A 26,393-nucleotide genomic window follows, 5' to 3' on the forward strand; every position below is an offset into this window, starting at 1 on the left:
GTCCATGTTGTCTTCATTTAAGTTTGGATTGAATCTTTTTGGCACTGTATTTTTTTAAGAGAGCCATTGGTGGCCACTAGCTTGACTACTGCTAGAGATGTGAAGATCTATGTTTTGGCCTGCAATTCCCAAAATGCCCCAAACAGCATATCTGCTTGGGGAATTCTGAGAGCAGTAGTCCAAAAACACCTCTGCACACCTCTAATTACTACCGATACAGTTTAGGAATACAAATCATTAAACCAGGTTCAGACAGAGAAGATGCTTAAAAATAGTCCTGCCCCAGAGTTCAGGTGGAAAGAAGCAGCCCCGTGATGCCTTTTTTAGTTCCCTCATCTCCTCCAGGCCTCTGGTGACTTTTTATCCAGGCCCCAGAGGAATTTTGTGGGATAAAAACAATTCAGCATAAAAACCTGGAACATGGAGAGCTAGAAACAGAAGAACACAGTCTGACCCGATGATGGAAAAATAACTGTGCCAATAATTTTACTTCCTTGCCTCTTGACATGGTGACACAGGCTCTTGAATCAGTAATCCTCAGCTGTTCCTGTTCTTCTCCATTTCTCCCTACTTTCCTAAAACCCTACAATCCAAACCTCCTGCATTCATATGGGTCAGCAATGCATTCTTTCAGGTGTGTTCTCAAAGTCCAGCCACCCTTGGTTTAGACATCAAATATACTCTGAAAACTAGGACTTTTAAGATGTTACCTTTTGGAATACAACTCCCAGCATTCATTTGGTCTCCCACTTTTTTTTCTGTGTCTATGATTGTGTACAGTATTGCCTGTGGGCTAATTTTAGTATCAGGATTCTTAGAGCAGTACTTGTAACTGACTGCTTATGGCAAGTGAGCTAATAACCCCAAGGTTATTTCTATCTAATACTTGTTTGATTAACAGAACCGGGATGTGAGAATGTATCACCAAAGCAAATAGGTCAAGATGCATTTCCGCCATAGTTAAAATAATTTTTCCTCATATGTAAGCCTCAGGCTACCTGAAGGTTGAAGACCAAACTGGAGATGATGTCAGTTAGTTCGTTGTTACAGTCCTTAGACCAATCATAAAGCAAAAATAAACCTCTACAAATGTCCAAAATTCCAAATACTTCATAAAAACATTTAGCATTAAAAGACCATTTAAAATCTCATATCTAATTAGTATAGTGTTTCCGAGACCTGAGTATCGCTATACAGATTGTGGCTACTTGGTAAGTGATCTTCGAGTCTATATCTGAAAGAAGCTCAAGTCTGTTTTTTTTTTCCACCTGACATTCCCCTGGTCTGGTTGGCCAGGAATTTTTTTAAATCAGTGGGGTGATGATCTCCTTACATGTGGGCAAGTGAAGAACATGTGCTCTGGAGTTTCGACCTCCCTTTACGGAAAGGTACAAAGCCTTTCAGTGAGAGGAATATTCTTGTACTTCCCTTCAAGTACAGCAGAAAGGAGGGTCAAGCACATTGCCAAGGTAAAGACTCTTCTAAACCCTTTTACTTCCAGAAATGTTAAATAATTTGCCGGTTCCACAGAGTTTTTGATACAAAACCTCACTATAACAATTTGTATGATGGAAATGTGACTTGACATTCTATATCCTCAGTTTTCTTCTTTTTCGGGGTGGGTGGGTAATTTATTCCATAAGATAAGAGCATTTGCGGGGAAAGACCAATTTTCAGCAAATAACTCTTGATGGACTTGACCCAGTTGGATTGGAAGTTGTCATGGAGTATCAAATGGAATAGGCCTTGTGGATTTAGATGTCCCTTTATATAGATATAATAATGACTCTGGTTTCAGCTTTTAGGCAACTTGTCTTCAGTCTTATCCTGGCACTTGACACATATCTAGGGACCTGTAAAATCGTTCTTGAAAAATTGGATTGAACTGTTTCTTATGGTGCAGAATAGGAGCGAAGCAGCCTCAGGAGTGAACCATGTAACAGTTGAGCTAATGTCTTGGCCTCAGAAAAAGAGGGTGCAAGTATTCATAATTATATCAGCTGTGTAAAACCAAGAGTGGGATAGTCAGACATATCTAGAAGTCATCTAGCATGTGAAAAGTTGTCCACACAGAACTTTAGCCTTACCATGACATGATAGTGCAACACATCCTTACAATTTAAATCTAAACTTTTCCTTAGAATATATGCAGACGGACATGCAGAAAAATAAATCCTAATGAGCTCAATGGAGCTTACGCCAAGGTAAGTGGTTGTGGGATTGCAGCCAAATATGTTGCCTTATTTGTTTTAACAGGGACATTTTCCCCTTCACAGTCATTGCAGAGTACCTGAGTGTTTTCTTTTCTACCTGTCACCTTTCCGCCCCCCCCCAACCTCAGTAGCATAAATTAACATAACATGAGAACAAGCCATTTTACTGTGATTGTGGTATTCAAGGCTTCATCAGCAGTAACGAACATCAGAAGACTGAATTAAGCATTATTCAGACCGTGAGGTTTTTAGTTAAGATTAATTAGCTTCAAATGGATGCTGTTAGGATGTTGTGGCAAGAAGCTTCCCACTCTCTGACTGCTGTCTCAGTCCCGGGCCTATCTCTTGTGGTGTGGATTAGTTGTTCTCTGTTAAGGTCCAGCAAGTCTTTGATGTTACTCATCCAAGAAACCCACCTTCTACCTTTTCTATGTTTACCCTCAATCTTCCCTTCAGAGATGGAAGACTTAGAGAGGTAACATTTCAAAAGTTCTGCCTGCATAACAGGATTGATGTCATCAGCAGCCACAAATGGCCACTAATTAAAGTCTTCCTTTTTTTATTTCAGGGTGCACAGAGTTCACAGGCGATGAAACAAAGTTATATATACCAGTACACTGAAACTAAAAAATGAAGTCTTTAACTAGTGGCAATCTGGTTAAATGACAATGATATAATTCCTGTTGAGCAGCATGAAATTTACAAATCATGAAAGGGAAGGCTGAGTAACTCTCTGACTCATCTAAGGAAGGCTATTGGTTTTCCAGTGAATTATGACTTTATTGTCTGTAGGTAATAATAAAGGGACGTGGTGGCGCTGTGGGCTAAACCACAGAAGCCTCTGTGCTGCAAGGTCAGAAGACCAGCAGTCGTAAGATCGAATCCACGCAACGGAGTGGATTCCCGTCGCTTTGTCCCAGTTCCTCGCCATCCTAGCAGTTCGAAAGCATGTAAATGCGAGTAGATAAATAGGTACCACCTCGGTGGGAAGGTAACGTGACCACGGAAACTGTCTTCGGACAAGCGCTGGCTCTATGGCTTGAAAACGGGATGAGCACCGCCCCCTAAAGTAAGACACGACTGGACTGAAAATGTCAAGGGGAACCTTTACCTTTACCTAATAATAAAGCAGAGTCAGCATGTAGCATTTTGCATCTGTGTGACATAATTTGTTTATGTTTCAGTAGGCTGTAACACCAAGTAATGGATAGATTAGCAGCATTTCAATGTGCTTCGCTAATTCCCATATTCTAGCACAAGACTCCTATTTTCTAGGACCCTATTTTCCTGCCATAAGAAGTGTGCGGTTGTTTGCTGATATCCTGTTTAGATAAGGTCCACCTAAACTATGGAAATGAATTGAAAAGCCAGCAAATTATAGTTGCTGCATGTTTGTGTCTCCCAAAATGTGTTAATCTGCTTATCTTTCTTTTGCATTTCCATTACATTTCACTTGTACATGTTTTCTACAGATATCTGCCTACCAAGGTTATACTCCATGCCTCTGAAAAACCAGGCTGCTGTTCATAGAAGTGTATGCCAAACAAAGCTTATTGGGCTTTAGGGTTCGCCACGTCAGCTCATTTTGTGACAGTCTCTTAAGGCAACTTAATTTTTTATTTATTTATTTGCTCCAATAAAAGTACTGCCTACCTCTGCATTTGTGCTGTCTGTTTGGAAGGACCACACAGCATTTTACTGATTTTCTCTTTAGACTGTTCTGTTAGATTTAATGGAAAGGATTTTGAGGTGGATTTGAATAACATGTTTCTCTCTTTCCTTACTTTTCTTTTCAGGAAATGTCTCTTTATACTAATGCTTTCAAAACCACAATAGAAAAGAGGCCAAAGAATAAGTATGTGGTTGCAATGTATGCCAAATACTAAATTAATACAAAGATACAGTTTCATGAGAATAAATTACTCTAATGGCTGGCCTTGGCGGCATCATAAGTATCAACATCATGCAACTTGCTATCACCCTCGATAGTGACTGTATTGACAGATAATGTTGGAAAGACCCTGGGACTGGAAAGGTCGGATTCACATTATTTTCCATTGACTTGTTACGTGCCATCAGGTTGCCTCCAACTTATGGCAACCATGTAAATGAGAGATCTCCAAAGTGATCCGTCTTCAAAAGCCCTGCTCAGCTCTTGTAAACTCAAGACTATGGCTTTCCTTTAGGTAGTCCATCTCGTATTTGGTCTTCCTCTTGTCCTGCTGCTTTCAACCTTTCCTACCATGTCTGGAAGTTGAGTCATGGCAAGTGGACTTCTTTCCTATTAGATCGAAACTAGAGATGTGGGTATTCATATTCATTTATTCATTTATGAATACGAACAACCCTGCACAGTTGGACGTAACAAGGGCCAGACCGTCCACTCATGCATTTGGTGGCGGCTCTACTCTCCCTTCCAAGAACTATATAAGCAGAGTGGAAAGTAAGAGCTTGAAGATCTGGTTGACTAGATCGTAGATAAGGCTTTTCCAAAACAAGACTGAGGATGCAACTAGACAGGGATTTGTCTCATGGATTGATCGACTCTGGGGATGGGCCGGTTGGCTGGATTCTTTTCCCACTGACCACTTGCCCTTGTGAACCAGCCTCTGCCTGATTCATGCCTACCCACAGCATTTTGGCTCCCTGCCAGGGGCTAGGTCTTGTTTTGTTTTTTGGTGCAAGTAGGATCACTCCATTTTGGTTTGGTTCCAAAATGGCATGTGACCCTCCCAGGTTCTAAATGCAGCTCCCCCACACTCCTCCACAGTGCACTTTAAGATATTTTGCAGGGGAAATGGGCTTCAAACAACAACAACAACCTCCGGTGCCTTCTAAGGGCACTGGGAGGGGGGGTATTTCGCCATGATTTGAGGTCTCCCATGCCCATCCAAGAATGTCAATTTTTAAAAAATCCTTGGGAACTAGAAGGTCCAAGGGGGAATTTTAAATTTTAAAAAATGGGGTGGGTGGGGTGGAAATCTTGGGGGAATGCAGCTCTCCAAGCTCTGGGATGGGCATCTACACTCTCAGACTCGTGAAGGTTTCCAACCCCTTAACTAGAGTTACCTCAAAGCCGATACTAATGTTGTTATTAAGTGCTATCAATTGCTTCTGATTTATGGTGAGTCTATGAATTATTGACCTCCAGAAGGTCCTGTTAACAACCTTGCTCAGATCTTACAACCTAAGGGCTGTGGCTTTGTTTATACCAATAAGGATAGTCATGTCCCTGCCTGAACGCTTTGTGTATATTATGTGCTGTCAAGTCAGAACTAAATTAGTTACATTGGTCTGAACAGGGCCTTCAAGGTAAGTGAGAGAATGGAGCAGTCTTAACAGTTCCACCCCCATGACTTTCCATGACAGGGATCCCAGGTCTCTCGAGTCTGAGTTCATCAGTGAATTCACTACAACATACTAGATATCCACACCACACTGCGTAGCCTAGTCACTGGTAAAGAGCACAGCTGAGAAAGGTCAGAAGAAAAAGAAATACTTCTTGCACCTCCTAACCGCAGGTCCTCAGGACTTCAGGAGCCTGAAGAGCACCATACGACAAGATTCTTGTTCCAACTTCGAGGTTCAGGCTCCACTTGTTATACTCTTGTATAGATATACATCTCCAAAATGGCTGGGGATGAAATTGTGTCTGACCAATTACTGTATACTGATAAAGAAGAAATGGGAGAGGGCAACATTGTGATGAATAGAAAAATTAAGAAATATTGCACTGAGATATCAAGGAGAATTGAAGGGGGAGGAGTAACTCAATTTAAAAACCATCGCCAGACAACCATAGCAGAATCTCTCTCTGCAATCTACAACAAAATTACAGCAAAGGCTTATAAATCATCATTAAGACGAATGAGGAATGCAACGGCTCTAATTCTTCATAGAGTTACATGGGTACACGTGAAACTGGAGATGCTGTGAAAGATCACAGAGGTCACCTTTGGATTCCATTATGCCCATCCTTGTCATTTTGTGGTGTACAAATGCTGCTGTTTCTCTGACATACATATACCTTAACAGTGACATCCACACTCGTTGCCTCAGGGTGTGGACGTCCTTGGGTTCCCAGAGACCGAACTGCCTTGAGACCAAGTCAGTGGCCAGACCATGAGAGCAGATAAAAACCTTCACCTCCTCCAAACCCCGCTCTGCCATCAGTTTCCCCCCCCCCAAAAAAAAACAGGGCACAGAGAAATCCATATGTTGCCTCTTTTCAAAGTCCGGAAAGAACAGGTGGATTTGCCTCACTTTTCCGATAGAGTGGAAAATGTAGGATGAGGTATGGAATTTTTTGTGGAAATCGATCTTTCCTGAAGTCATTATGCACAGAGGCTGGAGGTTCTTTTTCGTGGCCTGCATGAATCATACATATGGGTTCTGTAGCGCACATGTTGCAAAACTTTGGAGCATTCTAGAGCCGGAAGAGAAAGACCATTAGTTCCCTCCCACTCCCAGTGCACATGTATTGGCACGCAAAAGCCCAACCCTCTCAGTTCCTTTTAGTTGCCACTGTGGAAACTAAGAATGTTCTCTACACTTACCCTCGGTTGCTGTTTTCTTCACCTCTCTTCTCTGTGATGCTTCAGGGATGTTGCAAAGTAACTTTCTAAAGATGATCTACTTGTTTTGCCACCATGTGGCATATTTTCTCCTCAGTTCATTGGGAGAGGATACCCATAGTACCATTGCATATTTCCTCTGGAGTAAAGCCAGTGGTATAGCTCAGTGGTTCTTAACCTTTTTTACTCGGATGTTTTTGAACTGCAACTCCCAGAAACCCCAGCCAGCACAGTTGGTGGTGAAGGCTTCTGGGAGTTGCAGTCCAAAACTCCTGAGTAACCCAAGGTTAAGAACCAGTGGTGTAGCTTATAGCAGGAAGCTGGTATAGTTGAAGAGTAGAGGATTCCTTTTCATGCACTGAGTCACATGACTGGTGTGTGACTGGAAGTGCCTACACTAGCTTCTTAACTTGTAGCAATTTGCCACTGAAAGGTACATCACTAGTGTAATGGAAGTGGACATAAGTACTGTGTTTCCCTGAAAATAAGACAGAATCTTATATTAATGTTTGCTCCAAAAAACACATTAGGGCTTATTTGCAGGGGATTTTTTTTAATGCACAACAATCTACATTTATTCAAAGACAGTCATGTCATCATCTTCTGGTTGCTGCACAATGGTGGAGGGCAGGGTTTCACTTAACTGGGCCTTATTTTTGGAGTAGGGCTTATATTACGAGCATCCTGAAAAATCATACTAGGGCTTATTTTCAGGTTAGGTCATATTTTGGGGGAAACAGGGTAACAAGATTCTGGCCAACAATGTTACCTTGAAGCCACCCCACCTCTGGTTAACATAGTAGCTAAGTCCCAAAGTAGCTATATCCCTACATGCATATAGACATATGTACATATATATACATGTATGTGTGGTGTGTATTTTTGGTTCATATTCATTTTTACTGTCTCATGATCTTTTGAAGGATTCACACCCACTCACCTTTTCAAAGTGGCCATTCACAATAATTATCACAATAAAAAGGTCATCAGCCTATTTTACATCAATGGTGTCTGTTCTGAGTGGTGTCAGCAGTTCGGGATTTCAAGTGTGGATATTTCCTTGGCCTTCTATTGGAGAGTCTTATGGCCAGAATTTTTCTCAGTTTCATCCTATACGTGCAGTACTATTGCTCCATTAAGACGTCCAGCATTATTTAGTCTTGCATTTTTGTGACCCTCTGTCAAATATTTGGTCCTAAAAGCTTGTTTAATCATTCATATTTCCATGGCAAAGCAAAAACATTCTTCCCACTCATTGAAGTGATTCTGACACTCATACTCATGTTCTCTTACAGTGTGTAGCTACAAAAGACTGTCTGAAGTTTTTAGTTTGGAGCTATTGATTCATTAAAAGTACCGTTAAAGGATTTGTTAAAATAAATCCAGGACCTCTCCTATTTATAGTGTGTGTCCCTGCTGGTTCTTCTGGACTCTCAGTGGCTTTTGATGGGACTTGATGGCACTGTTTTACAGTGACTCCAGTCCTTCCTGGAGAGAACTGAAATAATTGTGCTGGCGGGGGGGGATCCTGTTCTACATCCTGGACAATGGCCTGTGGTGTTCCTCAGGATTCTGTTTTGTCCCCCATGCTATTTGGTTTGTACTCATATCAGTTCATTGGGGTTTTTTTCGGAATGCTGTTACCCAGTATTTTAAATAAGTTGTTAATTCTTCTTTAATATTTGAATAATTTGCTTTTAATATTGTGTTTTTAATGATGTAAGTCACCTTGGGTCCCTTTTTAGGAGAAAAGTGAGATAAAAATAGAAGTATATACAGTAAATAAATTTAACATCGGCATGAAACCACTGGGATAGGCTCTCCAGAGCTTTTTTTTTTTTTGGAGGGGGGGTTACCACCATTACGTGGATGACACACAACTCTGTATCTCTGTATCTGTATCTGTATCTCAAGGTCAGTGGGACACTTATGGCTCCACAGTATGCAGATATAGTTGTGGTTGACTGAAAACAATGCTTCCTCAGTTCTGTACCCAGAAACTTCTCCTCCATCTGAGATTCATAGAAAACATTGTAAATACCTGGGCTGCTCATAGCAAGGAATCTCTGGAGAAATTCCACCAGGACTCTGGTAAGTTTCATCCTCCCGTCAACGTGTTCCTGAATCAGTCCACACGACAAGTGCACTTTCTGGGTATCACTGTGGAACTGAGCAAGGGACGTATTAGCAACATGTTAAAACAGAAACCTGCCAGCCTTTACTCATACTTACATGCCTCTACTTTCTACCCTGAACATAGCACCGAGTTCATGGTCTTCAACCAAGATCTCTGTTATAATTAGACTTGGTCAGGACCACAGGAGAGACACTCAGCACTCCTGGAGTTTGACGGGCATTTCTCAAAAAACCAATACCAACTCAGCCTGGTGAAAAACACATTAATAGAGCCAGATTGGCACTCAGCAACCATCTGCTATAAAACAGGCCCCAGAAATATAACAGAACACAGTTAGTAATCACCTACAGTGCCCAAGTGAAACTGCTGAGGTGTACCATCTATACAACCTGTTCTGGACTGCAATACTTCCATCTCCCAAGCTTGAGGGAACATTTTGTACTAGCCTACAGAGAGCACATACACCGAATCATAAATAGCTACTTATACACAACTGTTGTTGTGTGCCATCAAGTTGGAATTGACTTATAGCAACCCTCATAGAACTTTCTAGGTAACTGAGATATTTAAGGAGTTACCAGTTTCACACCTCCAGTGAGTTTCCATGGCTGAGAAGGGATTTGAACCCAGGCCTCCTGAGTCCTAGTCCTTTATTCTATCCACTACACCATACTATCAATACCACATTAGACACACAATAGAGAGCACAAAATGGAGACAGAAACAGGAACAAGACCCTGCCACAAATCCGGATGGCAGTTCTGTCCTCATATCTGGCAGCCCGGTCCAATGAGGTGAGGGGGCAGCAGTGCCATTTGGTCTGGACCTTGCCTCACAGGTCTGGGCGTTACCTCAGCCTAAAGATAAAGCTAAATAAAATTATACTGTTATGCATTCTATGAATTAAAAAAACTTTTTTACATTATATTCATTGCGTTAAAATATGTTAATCTTTCTTCTCAAACAATGAGGGGGCCCCAAAAAGTCAAGAAATCCTGGGCCTCATTTGAGCTCCCAAAAATGTCAGCTACAACATTAAGGTGTCACACCTTCTAATGTGATCAATGCCATCTTCTGCCAACAATTTATGTGCAAAAGAATGAGTGGACGCAAATCTGACATCAGGAAAGGCAATGCAGAAAGTCCAGCTTCAGAACACTTTCATCTCCCAGGACAATCTGTTACAGATCTCAAAGTGGCTACTGTAGAAAAAAAGAAATTACAAAGGAAGACTGGAGAGGCAGACAGTGGAAATTGGCTACGTAAACTAATTCCACCGCATCCCTAAGGGCCTAAATCCAGATCAATGCTTCTTAGTCCACAACATATATAAATTTCTTCAGCTTTCTGCAGTATATTGGAGATATAAAAATAGTTGTCTCCCTTGATATAGCCTGATCTCTTCACCAGAAATAACTTTTAGCTTTTCTATGACAGCTAAATCAATTTGGCATACAGATGATCATGCTGTCTATGACCTGCAGTTTTGGGGAAAACATCTTAGTCCAATTCCTGTGTTAATAATGCATTATCACTTTATTTATTTATCTTCTCACTTGGTCATGATCCCTAACACCATGGCAATACAGTGGTGCCTCGCATAGCGATGTTAATTCGTTCCAAAAAAAACATCGCTATGTGAAACCATCGCTATGCGAAACACCATTTCCCATAGGAATGCATTGGAACGGATTGTCGTTGTTAAGCGAAAAAACCCATAGGAAACATCGCTAAGCGAAACAATGTTTCCTCCATTGGAATGTATTGAAGCTGACTCAATACATTTCAATGGCTTTGTGAAGTCAATTTTTGCAAAATTAAGTGTGTCATAAAAGGGTCAAAAATGGTTTTAAATGCTTGGATTAGCTTCTGCACCCTCTAAAACGGATGCAAAAGTTAATTTGGCTTTGATCTGACTTTTCATTAATTTATGGTGAATTTTTTCCCCCCAACTTTTGACAGCTGTCAAAATCTGACAGCTCCATTATTTCCTATGGGGGAAGAAAAAATTCACAAAAAATTAATGAAGACCCAGCAACTGTTCTAAGTGCTTGGGTTCGTTAGAGGACCCCCTAAGCCGTGTGCAAACCTGATTTGGCTTTGATCTGAACTTTCGTTAATTTATGGTGAATTGTTTTCTCCCCCATAGGAAAGCATGGAGCTGTCAGATTTTGACAGGTCCATTGGTTCCTATGGGCCGAAAAAAAATTCACCATAAATTAACGAAAAGTCAGATCAAAGCCAAATCAGGTTTGCACATGACTTAAGGGGTCCTCTAATGAATCCAAGCATTTAGAACCGTTTTTGACCCTTCTAAGACACTTTTTTAATTGAAAAAAGAAACATCGTTAAGTGAAGCAGGGGACCTAAAACCGCATTCGTTATGCGAAGCATGGTCCCAAACTTCGCTAAGCGAAAATCGCCCATAGGAAACATCGTTATACGGTGCATATTATTTTCTTAAAAAACACATCGTTATGCGAATTCATCGCTAAACGAGGCAATCGTTAAGCGAGGCACCACTGTATATCTAAATATGAAGGGCATAGTATTTATAATCCTTGGTTTGAAGATGTTGATTTTGAGTCATGGAAGCTCACACTAAAGTAAATCTATTAGTCTTAAAAGTTCTACAATATTTTATCCTTTTTTCTTCTCCCCCCCCACCCATTTTTTCCTTTAATCTTGACAACAGCTCCATAGGTACTAATTGTTATTTAAACTAATTTAAAGAGGGCTCTATGTCCTTCTGTTTTGACCAGAACCATCTGTTTGTTTTATGTACACTTACTAGTGTCTTAATGACTGTTATTGTTTATCTAATTTTGTGCGTGTTAACATTTAAAAACTTTTTTCTGGTGTTAGTTTGACTAGGAGACAACTTTAACTTTAGCACATTCATTTTAACAAGATGTCTTCAACATTTATGTGACAGCATAGGTTGCTGGACACACACACACACACACACATGCACACACATACACACACACTTACTTTGATTTCCAGTTTTAAAAACTGATTCCTTTCTTGCCTCCATTGATGGAATAGCTGTAGCCATCCAAACAAATACAAACAATTATTGCACTACAGGAGTCAGCAGAAGCAGACAAAGCTTTGAATGTGTTTGCATGGACATTCAACAGAGGAAGCTGCCTTTGATCTGTTGATTTGTCAACTAGCAATTTCCTCTGGAGTCATCCCTTCCCTTTGCCTCTTACTTACTTGCTCACTCACTCACTCGTTTATTTACTTAGGTCCCTAAAAATCTAACACAGCCAACTAGGACACAAACATTCTGTCTAATTCTCACCAAAAATTTGTCCACTAAGATGACCAAACTAGGTTTGAAATGAATTTGAAATGAGTCTAGATAATCTATCTCATGCAGAATCTCGTGGTGTTCAGGTCCAGCACATGCTCCAAATATTAAGGCAACAAGGCAGTCTGGAGGTTCCAGGAACTAGGAGAGGTCCAGGGGAAGCCCTGGGACAAGATTGAATTTCCCTCTATCTACAAAGTGGGGAGCCTTAAAGGATCCAGCCTTGGCTGTGGGATCTAACACTTCTCTGCCTTTCCTAGAGCTAATTCCGCACCCATGGACCAGGCAAAAAATATAGGATGGTTGCAGAGAGCTATTGGAGGGAGTAAGGGTAGGAAGATTTCCTTCAATGAACTTCAATAAACAAATTTATTTTAGAATTATTATTTGTATACAAACCAGGGCTCTCACCACTGTCATTTGGTGGCTATAATGTGCTAAAGACACTTCACGCTTTAACTGTGCATTTCTAAGCATCAGTACTCATATGTAAGTCTCACTAGGCAAAATCCTGTTGCATAAATTTATTCATGTAGATATGTTTAATGTCTACATGAGGCTGCTGAGTCAGGTCACCAGGGGGTGTGGGGTTTCGTGTCATCAGTACACTGATGACACCCAGCTCTACACCTCATTTTCTCCATCAACAGTGGATGCCGTTTCATCCCTTCAGCGCTGTCTGGAGGCTGTACTGACGTGAATGGTCTGAGGCTGAACCTGGACAAGATGGAGGTCCTGAGGGTGGGTGGCCCTGATGTCAGTGGTTGGGGAACTCCCTCTTTTTTGGGGGTGGGTGATTCTCACCACAAAGAATTCAGTTCGCAGTCTGGGGGTCCATATTAACCCGGCACTCACCATGGAGACCTAGGTAGCAACAGTGGTCCATACTGCCTATTTGATGTGGGGGCCCTCACCACTCTGGTCCATGTGCTTGTAGTATTGAGATTAGAGTACTGTAATGCGCTCTATGTGGGGCTATCTTTGAGATTGATGCAGAAGCTTCAAATGTGCAGAACATGGCAGCAAGACATCTTACGGGGTGAGAAAACACCAACATATCTCCCCTACTCTGGCTGCCCTGCATTGGCTGCCCATTCGTTTCCAAGTACTAATGATGACATATAAAGCCCTAAACGGTTTAGGACCTCAATATCTGGCGGAACGCCTCCTCCCCCCTAGATCTACCCAAATCACTCGCTTTAGTCAAGATGGTGGGCTGAGGGGCCTAACACCAAGAGGGGCCCAAAGAGAAAGAACAAGAAAGCAGACCTTCTCGGCAGTGGCCCCTCACCTCTGGAACAATCATCCCCCTGAAATTTGTCTGGCTCCCTCGCTAGGTTAAGAGCCAACTCAAAACCTGGCTCTTTAGTCAGGCCTTCCCTCTTGTCAATACTTAATTTATTGTTATCCTTATGGTTTAAATGTTATTGTTTATTTTATTTTACTATTTTCGTATGTTGTCAGCCGCCCAGAGTAGACTTCGGTCTAGATGAGCGGGACATAAATTAAATATAAATAAAAATATAAAATAAATAAATAAATAAATAACTCTGTCATCCACTGGATTTGGTACAGAAAAATAATTCATTAAAACTAATAGAAAGCTTCCTGTCCTCCTCTTTCAGGTTCTGAGATTCCCTGGGAGTCCTTCTTGCTTCAGGGAAGCATTTGGGATGATTTAGATCAGTGGTTCTTTGAGTAATCCAGGTGCTACCCAAGTTTGGGAACCTCTAAGCTGGGATAATGTGATGTCTGCCATTCTGTGTCTTTTGAAAGGGTTTTGTTGTTCAGATAGGCATGTTATTTTGTAACGTTCAAAAAGGTCTTTTGTGACTTTAAACCTACGCTTGCACCACAGTTGCCATAGTCCTGTAGTTTCTCTTTTTAATCTCATAGCTGCTCAAATTTCTATTCTGTTGCAAAATGCAATAGCCATCTCAAGTTTCCCAGTCCACTCCAAGACAGTTCACATTACAATTCGCTGCTTACCTGTGTGGACCCTTACAAAAAAGAATGAAAACTGCAGACACTGAACACACAAATGCTGTTTGATCCCTGCCAGAATAGCTTCTGTGGAAATGTTATACTCACCACATGTAGAAGCTTTAAAATATTTATTACCCTTACTGCTCTGCAGAACTATAAGGGAATCTGTTTAACTCATTTTAAATGTTTGTTTGCATTAATGCTTCTTGGATAAATAAAAGGGGGGGGGAATGTGCTCACAGCATATTATTATCAAATCTGAATGGCTGCAGTTCAGACAGTGTGATTTCTTGGTTATAATTAGACAAACAACCCACTTGGTAATACTGCATTAATACATGTATTTTGTATTTTAATTGTTGTAAGCCACCCAGAGACCTTTGGGTAGAGTTGATGGCATATAAGTTAAATAGATAGATAGATAGATAGATAGATAGATAGATAGATAGATAGATAGATAGATAGATAGATAGATAGATAGATAGATAGATAGATAGATAGATAGATAGATAGATAGATAGACAGACAGACAGACAGACAGACAGACAGACAGACAGACAGACAGACAGACAGATAGATAGATAGATAGATAGATAGATAGATAGATAGATAGATAGATAGATAGATAGATAGATAGATAGATAGATAGATAGATAGATAGATAGATAGATAGATAGATGTTTCCCTTTGCATTTTAGCGAGTATAAAAAGACACAGTTAAATGTCGGTAATGAATTGTTCCATCCTTTTAATCACTTTTCAAAAAAGAAAAATAAAGTTTTCATTTGCTCTAGGACAGTGGTTCACAACCTTGGGTAACCCCGGTGTTCTTGGACTGCGATTCCCAGAAGCCTTCACCACTAGCTGTGTACTGGCCAGGATCTTTGGGAGTTGTAGTGCAATAACATCTGGGGACCCCAAGGTTGGGAACCACGGCTCTAGGAAATGAGAAGATGCAGATTAGATTAATTATTTACAGTGTTTGTAGTTCTTCCTATCTGCCTCATATCCTGTGCATCTATGCCCTCAGGTGCCTTCCAGTTAGAGAAATTAACTTGTGTCTCTCATGTTACTTGTGTTTCTACTTGTGTCTTAGCCAGATAGATCTGTGGCAACACTGGACAATTCTGCTTCCACTTACAGAAGAATAAGTCAAGCACATAAAGTCTTTCCATTCTGGTTCTTTCCAGGTGGTTGGTTTTTAACAATAAATCTCCAGGTGACTGTTAGTTGCATGTAAGTCAGACAGCTCTTTCAAGATTCAGCAGGGATCCTATCTCTGCTTTTGCTGTGCTACCTTTTTTTACTTGATGAAATGCAGTTTTCCTTCTATACTGCATATGAGAAGGAAAACTGCATTTCACCAGGTAATAATCGCATTAGGCCTAGTGTGAATTATTGGCGGATTGTTTAACCTTAGTGTAATATTTGTGTGATTATTTAAATTTGGTGGAGGTGGTGCTGCTGTTGTTATGTTCAATCAAATTGCCTCCGACTCATGCTAACTCTATGAATAAGCAAAATGTCCTATCTTCTAGCCACCCTGTTTAGCTTTCGCAGACTCAAACCCGTGGTCTCATTTGTCTGCACATGCATGCAACGTATTAAGTAAAATCCAGAAAAGGAGCCATCCTGCAACTCACTCATTAGACTGCTTAGAAAAGTTCTCCTCTTTCCCCCCACCCAGCTCTGTGCATGTGCATATGTGTGTGTGCATTTGTGTGTGTGTGTGTGTGTGTGTTGTAGTGCCCTATTACCAAGCAAAGGAGAAGGAGAAGTGGTAGAAGTGTGAGGTTGTGTCGTAGGAAAACTGACAACTGCTGCTGCCTCCACATTTCACAAGTTATGCAAGAAGGAAGTTGGGAGACTGGTCTCTGGATGACAACTTGTGCTTTTCTCCCATCTTGGATCATTGTTTACTTTGCAATATACTGTTATGATTTTAAACTATTAAATTGTTATATGATATGTTGTTAGCCACCCAGAGTAGTCTATATGACTAGATGGGCAGGCTATAAATGTAATAAATAAAATAAAATAAACTTCCCCCTTCCTTTTTCCTGGATTCCTGCCTTACCCCCTATGTAGCTGCACCTAAGCCATAATTTGGAATGTGTGTGAATGCACTCATGAAGTTGACACACACACACACACACACACACACAGAGAGAGAGAGAGAGAGAGAGAGAGAGAGAGGGAGAGGGAGAGGGAGAGAGAGAGAGAGAGAGTATGTGTAATTGTGTAAACCTCATGAAGGGACCCTGTGCTTCGGAAATGACAACTACATTACTGCTGATACCTCCTCTTTGCTTTTATCTCTCCAAGCAGCTTGTTACTTTATGGTGAGTTAATTATGTTTTTTTAAAAGAGCAGAAGGAGAAAGAGAAGAGAAGGGCAAGCAAGAGACATTTTTCTCTGTTACTAAAATGGCTATCTCAAAGGTAAAGCTTGACATTTTACATTTAATTGATTGTATTTCTTTCTTCAGAAGGCCTTCTGCTGAAAGTCAAATGTCACCCTTAGGATATGTCCACAGAGGTAAATTATACACTCATAGGTAAAGCTGGTATAGACTATTCACAACTGTTTGCTGGGTGATGGGACCTTTCAGGATTTAGTATATCTAGCCCAAAATTTGCAGTTGCTGTTTGTGATTAACCTGGGTTTTTATGCATGGCACTAAAAACATTCTGAGACTTGTTTTGGACCCAAATGAATGTTTTCAGTGCAGAATAGGAAAAAAGGAGATGTATTTTCAAATTACATGTTCATTCAAGTCAGTATTTGCAAAGAAAGTACATAATAATAATAATACAAAAGCATTTTCTCATAATTTTAAATGAAACCTAAAATGTGCTTTTGAGCTTCTTTTGCATTAATTGAGCTATGCACAGTCCTTTAGACACACAATTCATTCAAAATGGTTTTACCTTCACCTTAAGCCTTTTTGAAGAGAAATGTAAGCTTTGAGTATGAAAAAATGCTTACCTAAGTTAGGACTCAATATTCCATTAGCACAAATAATACTGTGCTTGCACATACCTAGTTCTAGACTATGAATACACAAGGGGGAGAATCCAATGCAGCTGTAGTTGTGCAACACATTGCAGAATTAGTTGCATAATTAGTTGGAAATCTGATTCTACAGCCAGTTGCACAAACAGTAGCATGATTAAGAACCACAAGAAAAATTGTGCTAGTACTTATGCAAATGCCACAGGCAAGCTACGCAGTCCCAGGGCACCCCCATCGAAGATGGCAGTGGCAACCAACTTCTGAGTATTCCCTACCTAAAACAACAAGAACTGGGAAGAGTCGCCATAAATCAGCTTGACTACACACAATTATGATTATTTATTTATGGAAATACAACAACAACAGAACTCTACCAGTGCACTCTTTTTCAATTGACTGGTCGTATCTGTGGGTGGACATAAAAATAATCAGTCACAAACAGTGTTGAAGGGAAAGTACTTCACCAAGCTCAAAACCATTGCTCTTATTCATGGTCGTTTTTCACTTTCTGGGATCTACAGGTTTCACATTTTGTGGCTAAGTCTTGGTCAGTTATGAGTAAGAAAGTGAAGCCTAGGTATTATCAAACACCATAAATGCTCAAAGAGGAGAATGCAGGGGTTGCTTACCCAGACTCCAGAATCTTAAATACATTAATTTTATTGTGCACAGACACTGCAATGATACATGTTAAAGAGGTATCCCTCTTCTGAGGGAGATGGGGATTAATGGACACCCTAGTGCTATCCATCCCTTATCAGAAATCAGTATCCCAACAACAAATACAACACCTATTAGTAACTGTTTACTATGCTTTCCCACCAATAAGCTTTTCGGCAGTAACAGAGTATCAGCTAATGTCTAATGCCCAATACAGTCAAAGTTTGTATCCCTTTCGTCCTGAGCCACTGATATGGGCTCAGATCTTCTCGGCAGACCTGTCCCTGTTTCAAGACCTTTGGGAATCTCATAGCTGAAGGTCAGTCCTTGGAGGCTCCTTGGCCTCTTCCAGGCTGAGCTCCTTTAGATAGTCTGGAACATAATCTGCCAGAAAGAGGGGGTTGAGTAGCATCTCATCAAAATGGCCTGTACACTCATTGCCAAGGGGGGAAAAAAAGACTGAGGGTAGACTTTTACTGTAGATGTATGAACATATTCAGCAAAAAGCAGAATTCCGCCTTGAGGTCGAGGCTCTAATGGCAAACTTGAGGAAACAACCAAGCAGAAAGACTGGAAGTATGAAAGAGGACCTGGTCTGGAAGAGGGTGGACTCTTGCACAGGTGGCCATATTCATTAGGGACTCTTATGAAACCCATCATCACACACCCCAACAAAGCTGTTACTAGCAGTTTTGTTACCTGGGGCTTGGCTGCCCTATTGGCTATGCTTGGGTCACATGAGATTGGCATATGCAGGGACAGAACAGAGGAATGGAGAGGAATGCCTTATTGTTTTTGGACAAAGTCTGTTTCATCCTTTCCTTCTGCCTGGGAAGGAGTCGATATACTTGGGGAAGGCGAGTCCCATGGCCTTTCAGCAACAAATACTAACAGATGGCTTAATGCCCCCTCTGTTTGCCACCCCTACATTTCAGCTCCAGTTACTCCACCCTAGTGGTGGCTATGCCCACCAGAGTATTGAGACACAATATGGTAGGAATCCAAATGCGCCCAAACACACCAAAATAGTTCACCATACTATGTCTCACTGGTTTAAAAGTGGAGGTTCCTGCTAGGAAGTAAATACAAGGAAGCTGGCAAAGGAGCTGGGGGCAGCTGGCAGACAGGAAGAAGAAAGTGGGACTGAGGACGGGATGGATGCCCCCGAATGGGAAGATGATGAGTCAAGTTCTGAAATGAATGCTGGTTTCATGGCCTTGGTGGTTTCATGACTTCCAAACACAACGCATGCACACACCCTGGTAGATTATGCTCCAGAGTATCTGAAGGAGCTCAGCCTGGAAGAGCCCAAGGAGGTCCCAAAGACTGAACTTAAAGTGCAAGATGCCTGACAGGTGTTAAGGAAGGACAGGTCAGTTGGGAGGGCATGACCTGAAATCAACAGCACTGGGAGGGACCATTCCAGGGGGTGAGAGTGTACAAGTCTCGACTGTGTTGTGCCCTGGACACTAGCTGATTCCGCACTACTGCGTTTTGGTGGAGAACTTAGTGCTGGAGAAGTGTTGTAAATAGTTCCTGATAAAAGTTATGTTCCTTATTTGGTTATTGATTCCAAGTTTCCTGATAAATGATGGGGTGTCCTTCAAGACCCCCTCCCTCACAGATATACATTGGAATAAGGGGTATGGCATGTGCTTTCTGGGGGGGGGGAATCCTCAGAGGCTTCCCAAGACTTAATCCCACTAACCCCTTCAGTATATTTCCTCCCAGTTTGTTTGGCTGCCCATTACCTACGAATAAATGCAATTGTCAGCAACTCTGGGGGGGTTGTCTGGAGGTGAGATCTCCAGCCAGCCTTGTGGTCAATCCCGTTAGTTTAGGAATGCCCAGGGGAGGGAGAGGGAGGGGGGAGAGGGAGAGGGAGAGGGAGAGGGAGAGGGAGAGGGAGAGGGAGAGGGAGAGGAGAGAGAGAGAGAGAGAGAGAGAGAGAGAGAGAGAGAGAGAGAGAGAGAGAGAGAGAGAGAGAGAGAGAGAGAGAGAGAGAGAGAGAGAGAGAGAGAGAGAGAGGACGTACACCATGGCAGCGGGACACCTCAGGTTAAAAACCTTCTCACTCCTCGACAACAGACAACGCCTACCAGCCGAAGATGGCTCCTGAGCGGGGAACAAGGGGTTTAAAAGGTTGCTCCTTATTATCTCTACCTAATAAAAAAAATTAAATCAGATTGTGCCTTCGAAAACAGAAGCTGTCAACTAAATAAATAAATAAATCCCAGCGGCCACTCATGCCGCTAGCACGACAAAGAGCAGAAATTCACTAGGCGAAGCTTTCCCCAGTACAGTACTGCTCAATACGCGTGGAAACCTTCCCGTGTTGAGCATATTTGAGCCCCCTATTCGTCAGCGGCGCCCTGGCGCGAGAAAGAACTCGCTGCTCGTAATTGTGGCGGGGAAAGTGCGGCGGCGGCGGCGGCGGCGGCGGCGGGCACAGGACTCTGGAAAAGGTCCTCCTTATTTCTTCCTTAGCCTTCGTGTAAGGAAAAGCGTAACAACTCCCGCGTTGCCTTTCTGCCTTCTGTGCAGTCACAAAAAAGACGGCAACCGTCGAGCCGTGGAGAAGTACACCCTTTCCCCTGCTCCCTGACAGACGCTGCCCCTAAAAAACCTGAACAGGCGCGAAGGTGAGGCGACCCAGCTCCCGCCACCGCCGCCCCGAAGAGCCCAAGGTTAGAGCGGCTGGCGGGCGGGCTGGCTGGCGGGCTCTCTCGCTCCACCCTCGGCCACCGGCGCCGCCTCTTCTTCTGCCTCCGGCCTCTCCGCTCCCTCCTCATCTTCAGGGACGGGTCTCTATGCCCCGGGCCGGATAGCTTTGCGTGCTCTCCGTTAAGATCTCGCGGCTTGGAAACGAGCGGGGCACCCACAGGATGCAGCCTTCTGCTTCTTCTGCCTCCATGACGGATCCTTTGGCTATGCTCGACCCCTCCGGTAAGTCACGTCCTGCGCTCAGACGACCCGGGCCGGGAGCAGAACCTGGCAGGCGCGGGTTCGGTTCCTTGCACAGCGTTGCGTACAGGGATGAATGTCAAGGCGGGGAGTCAAAAAGAGAATTTTTGAGGGGACAAACTGGGTCCTGCGTGCATGGAACTGTGAGGGGCAGAACGTGCGTCCCACCTTCACGTGCACAGAAAAAAGTGTGGGTAATCCCGCTCCAAAGTGTGTGTTGTGAGGCAGGGGGACGATCCTGGATTTTTATTCCTTTTCAGAGTAAACAGGCCTTTCCTTGAAGCGGATCAGGGCAAATTCATAGGATCAGGCGGAAAACACGTGCGTTCAGAACGTCTGACTTAAAGAACGTCTGACTTCATCTACTTCGGAGACTCTAAAGATAGGAAGTGTTTGCAAAATCCGAAACCAAACAAAAATCACCCATCAGTCCTTTGCAAATTCCATTTCTTGCGCTATTTACCAAGGGGCAATTGATTCCGGAAAGAAAAGGACTCCTAACTTTTAAAATATTTTTGAAATTATCATGCCCGGCTTGTTCTTTTCCACTTGCTGCTATAATCAGTATCAAATAGATTTGAAAACAAAGAAAGTGGCTTTTGGAGATGCTCCTTCAATACAGTTTCTTTAGGGATTCTGAGTTTATTTGCGGTGATTTGTTATCTGCTGCCAGACTCAAGGAACTCCATCCCGAAATCAAGCTTTAATTTTTTCTGGTGTGGAGAGGGCTGCAGTATATAGATCTGTTCTCAGAAAGATGGGTAAATAAGAATAAACAACTAGAGATCATGCTTGGTTTTGTCTGAACTTCTTGCCCTGAATTCTGGGGATGTCAGTTGTTGAGTTGATTGAAAAAGACTAGATAAAAGAGAAAGGAAACCTTTTTGCTTTTAAATCTTGAGTGGAAAGCATCCTTATTGTGGCAGATTGACTGTCAGTCGGTATGACTTCAAGTATGTATTTGGGAAAATTGGTCTGTTTGGGAAGTTTCCCCATGTGAGGATTTTTGGTAATTTGAAAGATAGATTCATTCTTTGATGACAATCCAAATGGTTGGGAATTATGTACGTTTTTGTGGTTTTGAAAGTCATAGAAACACAATACTTCCAAACAGAAAACAGGATGCACCCGATATACAAAATTACCAAACATTAAAATGTTCAGCCCATTAATACATCTTCACCCTCTTCCTTTTTTCCTTCACCATTCATTTATTTATGTGTTGTGTTTGGTAAGATTTCTTAAGTTTTATGTGCTGTACCTTTGTAAGAGTCATGGCAGTTCAGAATGTATCAAAAGAATAATAATAAATATAACAACTTAAAAAAATTGGAACAAATTACAAATAACCCTTATGCCACTGTCATGCTAACTTTTTCTGTAAAATGTAGGAAATAAACTGAGATGGTTAATGGCTTAAAACTGCTCAGAAGAGAGGACAATGTGCAGTATAGATTTTAAAACATGGCACAGATAAAACTGGACAAATTGCTTCTCCACAGAAGTGACATAGAATCAAAGAATCATAGTATAACTGAGTTGGAAGGGACTCATAAGGCCATCAAGTCCAACCCCCTGCTTAACGCAAGAAGCCATATCAAAGCAGATTTGACAGATGGCTGTACAATTTTCTCTTGATGCCTCCAGCATTGGAAACCTCACCGTCTCCCGAGGTTATTGGTTCCATTATTGTACTCTTCTAACAGTTAGGAGGTTTCCCCTGATTTACAGCTGAAATCTGGCTTCTTGTAACTTGAGCTCATTAATAGATGTCCTGCACTCTGGGATGATTTGTATATGCCAATTAATAGTTTTTGTTGGCTGCCCTCCTGTTCTTTTGTATATTAGGATTTGTTTTATAGTTGTGCTTTTATTGCTGTTCTACACTACCCAGAGTAGGAGTTTGTTCAATGGTCAGTATAAAAATTGATTAAATACTGTAAATGAATGATTGGGAGGGAACAGATCCTGCCCCTCTTCTGTGTGACATTCTTTCAAGTATTTGAAAAGTTCTATCATATTTCCCCTTTTCTCAAGGCTAAACATGCTCAGCTCTTTCACTGTTTCCTGATAGGGCTTGGTTTCCAGTGCCCTGATCATCCTCTGAACTTATTTCAGTTTGTTGGCATCTGTGGCAGACAGCCCACACGTCACTCCTGTCAGTCATTTTAGAGCTCCAGTGCAGGAGCCTATGACAGGACAGGAGGGGCAGAGTCAAGAAAACTGGGAGAGACAGAGAGTCAGTTAGGGAGAAGGTTGTGATGTGTTTAGACAAGAGATTGGAAAGCTGGTGTGTTAGAGAACATAAAAGAGTTAAAAGTAATAAGAAATACATAGACAGTCACAATATATTGAGACCTTGATTAAAGTGAATCAATACAAGCAAGCTTACATGAAATCAAATCCACGTTTATTGAATGAATAATAAAAGAACATCAGTGATTTTACTCCTGTGATTTACCTACCAAACTATAAATAAACTTTGTTACATTTGGCAGCAATAGTCTGAGATTCATAATTGGTACAGTGAGGGTAATATCCTCTGGTGGCAGTAAAAAAAGGGGGAAAAGAACAAGTCGTGTTGGGAAGGTGAACCTGTGTGAGTAGGAAAACAAACAGGGGACACTGGGGGTGCATGATAGCATCTTTCTTAAGGTGCAGTGTCCAGAACTGGACATAGCACTGAAGATGAGGTCGAATCAGTGCCCGATAGAGGGGAACTAGTATTTCACAGGATTTAGATACTATTAGAGATGGGTGTATTCATATATGAATACGAATATCCCTGTACAGGTGGTGTTAATCAAGGTCCAGCCCCATGGGGCCAGATAGTCCCACTCACCAATCCACCGCGGACACGGACGGCGCGATTCTACCCAAGGCTCCTTAGCACGTGATCCATTTGCCACTCTTCAACCTTTCAGCGAGGCTTGCCCTCCTGCCTCCTGCTAGGAGTGGCGAGTGGATTGCACGCTGTGGATCCATTGGTAGAATCGCACCATCCCCGTCTGCATTGGATCAGTGAGGGGATGGTCTGGCCCTATGGGGCTGGACCCTCGTTAATGCTACCTGTGTGGGGATATTGGTATTCATACACCATTACCGCCATCTCTAGAGACTATATATACTTCTGTTAATGCATCCTAAAATAGCATTTGCCTTTTTTGCAGCCACATCACACTGTTGGCTCATATTCAGTTTGTAATCTACAACCGTTCCATGATCTTTCTTGCTCATAGTATTATTGAGCCAAGTATGCCCCAATTTGGAACTGTGCATGGTGCTCCCCAGAAGTAATTTGTGTATGCACAAATTCTTTTTCTAGAAATTTTTGTAAAACTTCAACTACTACTCAGACACAACTGAGTCATATAAAAGGAAGAGTAGCAGCATGCTTCATACTTTCTGTCACAGTGCTTCCGCATACTATCTAAAGTATGTTCACCTCCCTTAATAGTTGAGTTGTATCACACTATCCATCTACTTGCGGAATGGAAGCCACTAGCAGGAGGGATTTCCTTCTCTTTGTGTGCTCTTTACAAGCTTCCAAATCTGTTCCAGAGGACTGGTAACAATAGACTTAGGCCAGGAAGATGGTGGCAGGAGGATTAAGAGCAGAGGGTGGCCTTTTCAGGTGATATTGTGCTGAATGTGTTGGTAGAAATACACAAAAGTGTTGTTTAGAAGAAGCTGCACGTTATCTAGCAGAGAAATGAATGAGTAAGTATTCATTTATTTATGTATTATAAGTTAAAATAGCTGGCTGGATAGCTTAGTGGTTTAGGTAACTGGCTTTGGAGCCAGAGGTTGGCAGTTTGATTCTCCACTGTGCTTCCTGTGAGTAGAACTAGTCTGTGCATCTTTGGGAAGCTGTACAGAAGTTCTAAAGAACAGAGGAAGAAAGAGAAGATAGATTCAAAAAGTGTGATGGGATTGTTTCTGTGGAGCTGTACTGTGGAAGCATATGCATTTATTCTTTTTACACTGAACTCAGAATAGAAAAAACATAAATGATGTTGTATCCCCCCCCTGCCACACCCACACTTTTTAATGTTTTGGTTTTTTAAAATGAAAAAAAAATTGCTGTTCTTCTGCAGAGGTTTCCTTAGAGCACGACTAGTGGAACTTATAACAAATTGTTGGTGTCCAGGTTGTCAGCCAGCTCTCCATACCAAGTTTCAGGAAACCGCACACCTCCTGTTTGATATTCCAGTGCAGCCCTACCTTGGACAGGCAATATTCTGTGGCTTCTGAAGTGACTTGGGTCTCTCTCTGCTTGTGTTTAGGGCCTTTTCTCCCCTTAGGTTTCTTCATACAATATATATATATTAGTAACATGCAAACCTTGAATTTCTGCTAAGGATGCTGCTGATACCTCCCTCTTGTTAGTAGGAAAATATTGATTGCGGTCCAACAGTCAAGACTACTGCCTGAACTCTGTGTTAAGAGAGCAACGAACTATACTAGCTCTCTTCTGTTTCCAAAGTGTTTATTGATGCAATGGATCATGGCTATTTAAAGGAAGCAAAAACTCTGCCTTTATTCCTCAATACAAGTGTTGTGATATTCACATTACAACTGGATTTATGTTTCCATTTTATCCTTGATTACTTCTCTGAAAAAATATTTTTACTGTTTTTTTTCCCTGCATGCCACCATCTTAGCTGGTATTCTTATAAAGTAATATCAATGCCACATAAAGGAAAAGTAAATATTATATTGCTTCCCTAATATACATTAATAACAACAACAACAACAACCAATACTTGTAAAATATAATTCATTGATTCTTTTGTGAGTAGCATTAATACGAAATAAGCAATTTTTGTCATAACACTAGAGAAATATTACGTCAAAGTTAGATTTCTTACATGTTTCGTTCACCTGTGCTGGTGTATGTGAGGCAAAAGAAAACCTTTGTTTAAATTATTCTTCCTGTAACTGAAGTTTTCATTAAAACTGTGAAATAAAGACAAATAACCATCCTGTTATTTTAACCAGGCATTGAATTATTTATTGAATAAGTAATTGACACCAAAGCTATGATGTTACAGTGATAATGTGGTATTCCTGAGCTACTTAGAACATCAAATAAGGGTATATGTCACCCTTTAAAAATTTAATGAGTTAAGCACTATCATATACAATTTTAACATCAGCATTCATCTGTACAAATTTATAAGAAAGATAAAAATGTGGATTGAGAAAGTTTGCTGCCTTGGGGGTCAACTGAAGTATCTGTGTAATTAGTTTCTGCACACAAGTCAAGTATTTGATAAGAAGCAGCAAAGGTAAATCTAACACCACTTTATTAATCTAGCACAATTAGTTTAGCACACAATGCACCATTAATTACATTTAAATTTATGATTTGTTAAATTAAGTGCCACCTAAAACAATTTAAATGCAACAAGGCAGTAAAGCAAGGACCATAAGAAATTAATGATTTGTTGGTGCCATTAACCCCAGAACTGTTTTTATTGAGTATGATACCTGATAACATAGATAAGACAAAGGAATATATA

At 41.4% G+C, this 26,393-nt stretch overlaps 1 protein-coding gene and 1 long non-coding RNA gene across 2 annotated transcripts in view; one reads left to right on the top strand and one right to left on the bottom strand.

The window, feature by feature from the left end:
- Positions 1-26,393, bottom strand: part of LOC144588494 (uncharacterized) — a 394,222-nt gene that overhangs the window by 365,577 nt on the left and 2,252 nt on the right. The window lies entirely within an intron of this gene.
- Positions 20,681-26,393, top strand: part of TMEM255B (transmembrane protein 255B) — a 66,220-nt gene continuing 60,507 nt past the window's right edge. The window contains exon 1 of the mRNA XM_072994582.2: positions 20,681-20,850. Coding sequence (XP_072850683.1) covers positions 20,790-20,850 — 61 coding nt within the window. The 5' untranslated portion in view covers positions 20,681-20,789. The remainder of the gene's footprint in view (positions 20,851-26,393) is intronic.

This window comes from Pogona vitticeps, chromosome 3 (genome assembly GCF_051106095.1).
Source record: "Pogona vitticeps strain Pit_001003342236 chromosome 3, PviZW2.1, whole genome shotgun sequence".
NCBI lineage: Eukaryota > Metazoa > Chordata > Lepidosauria > Squamata > Agamidae > Pogona > Pogona vitticeps.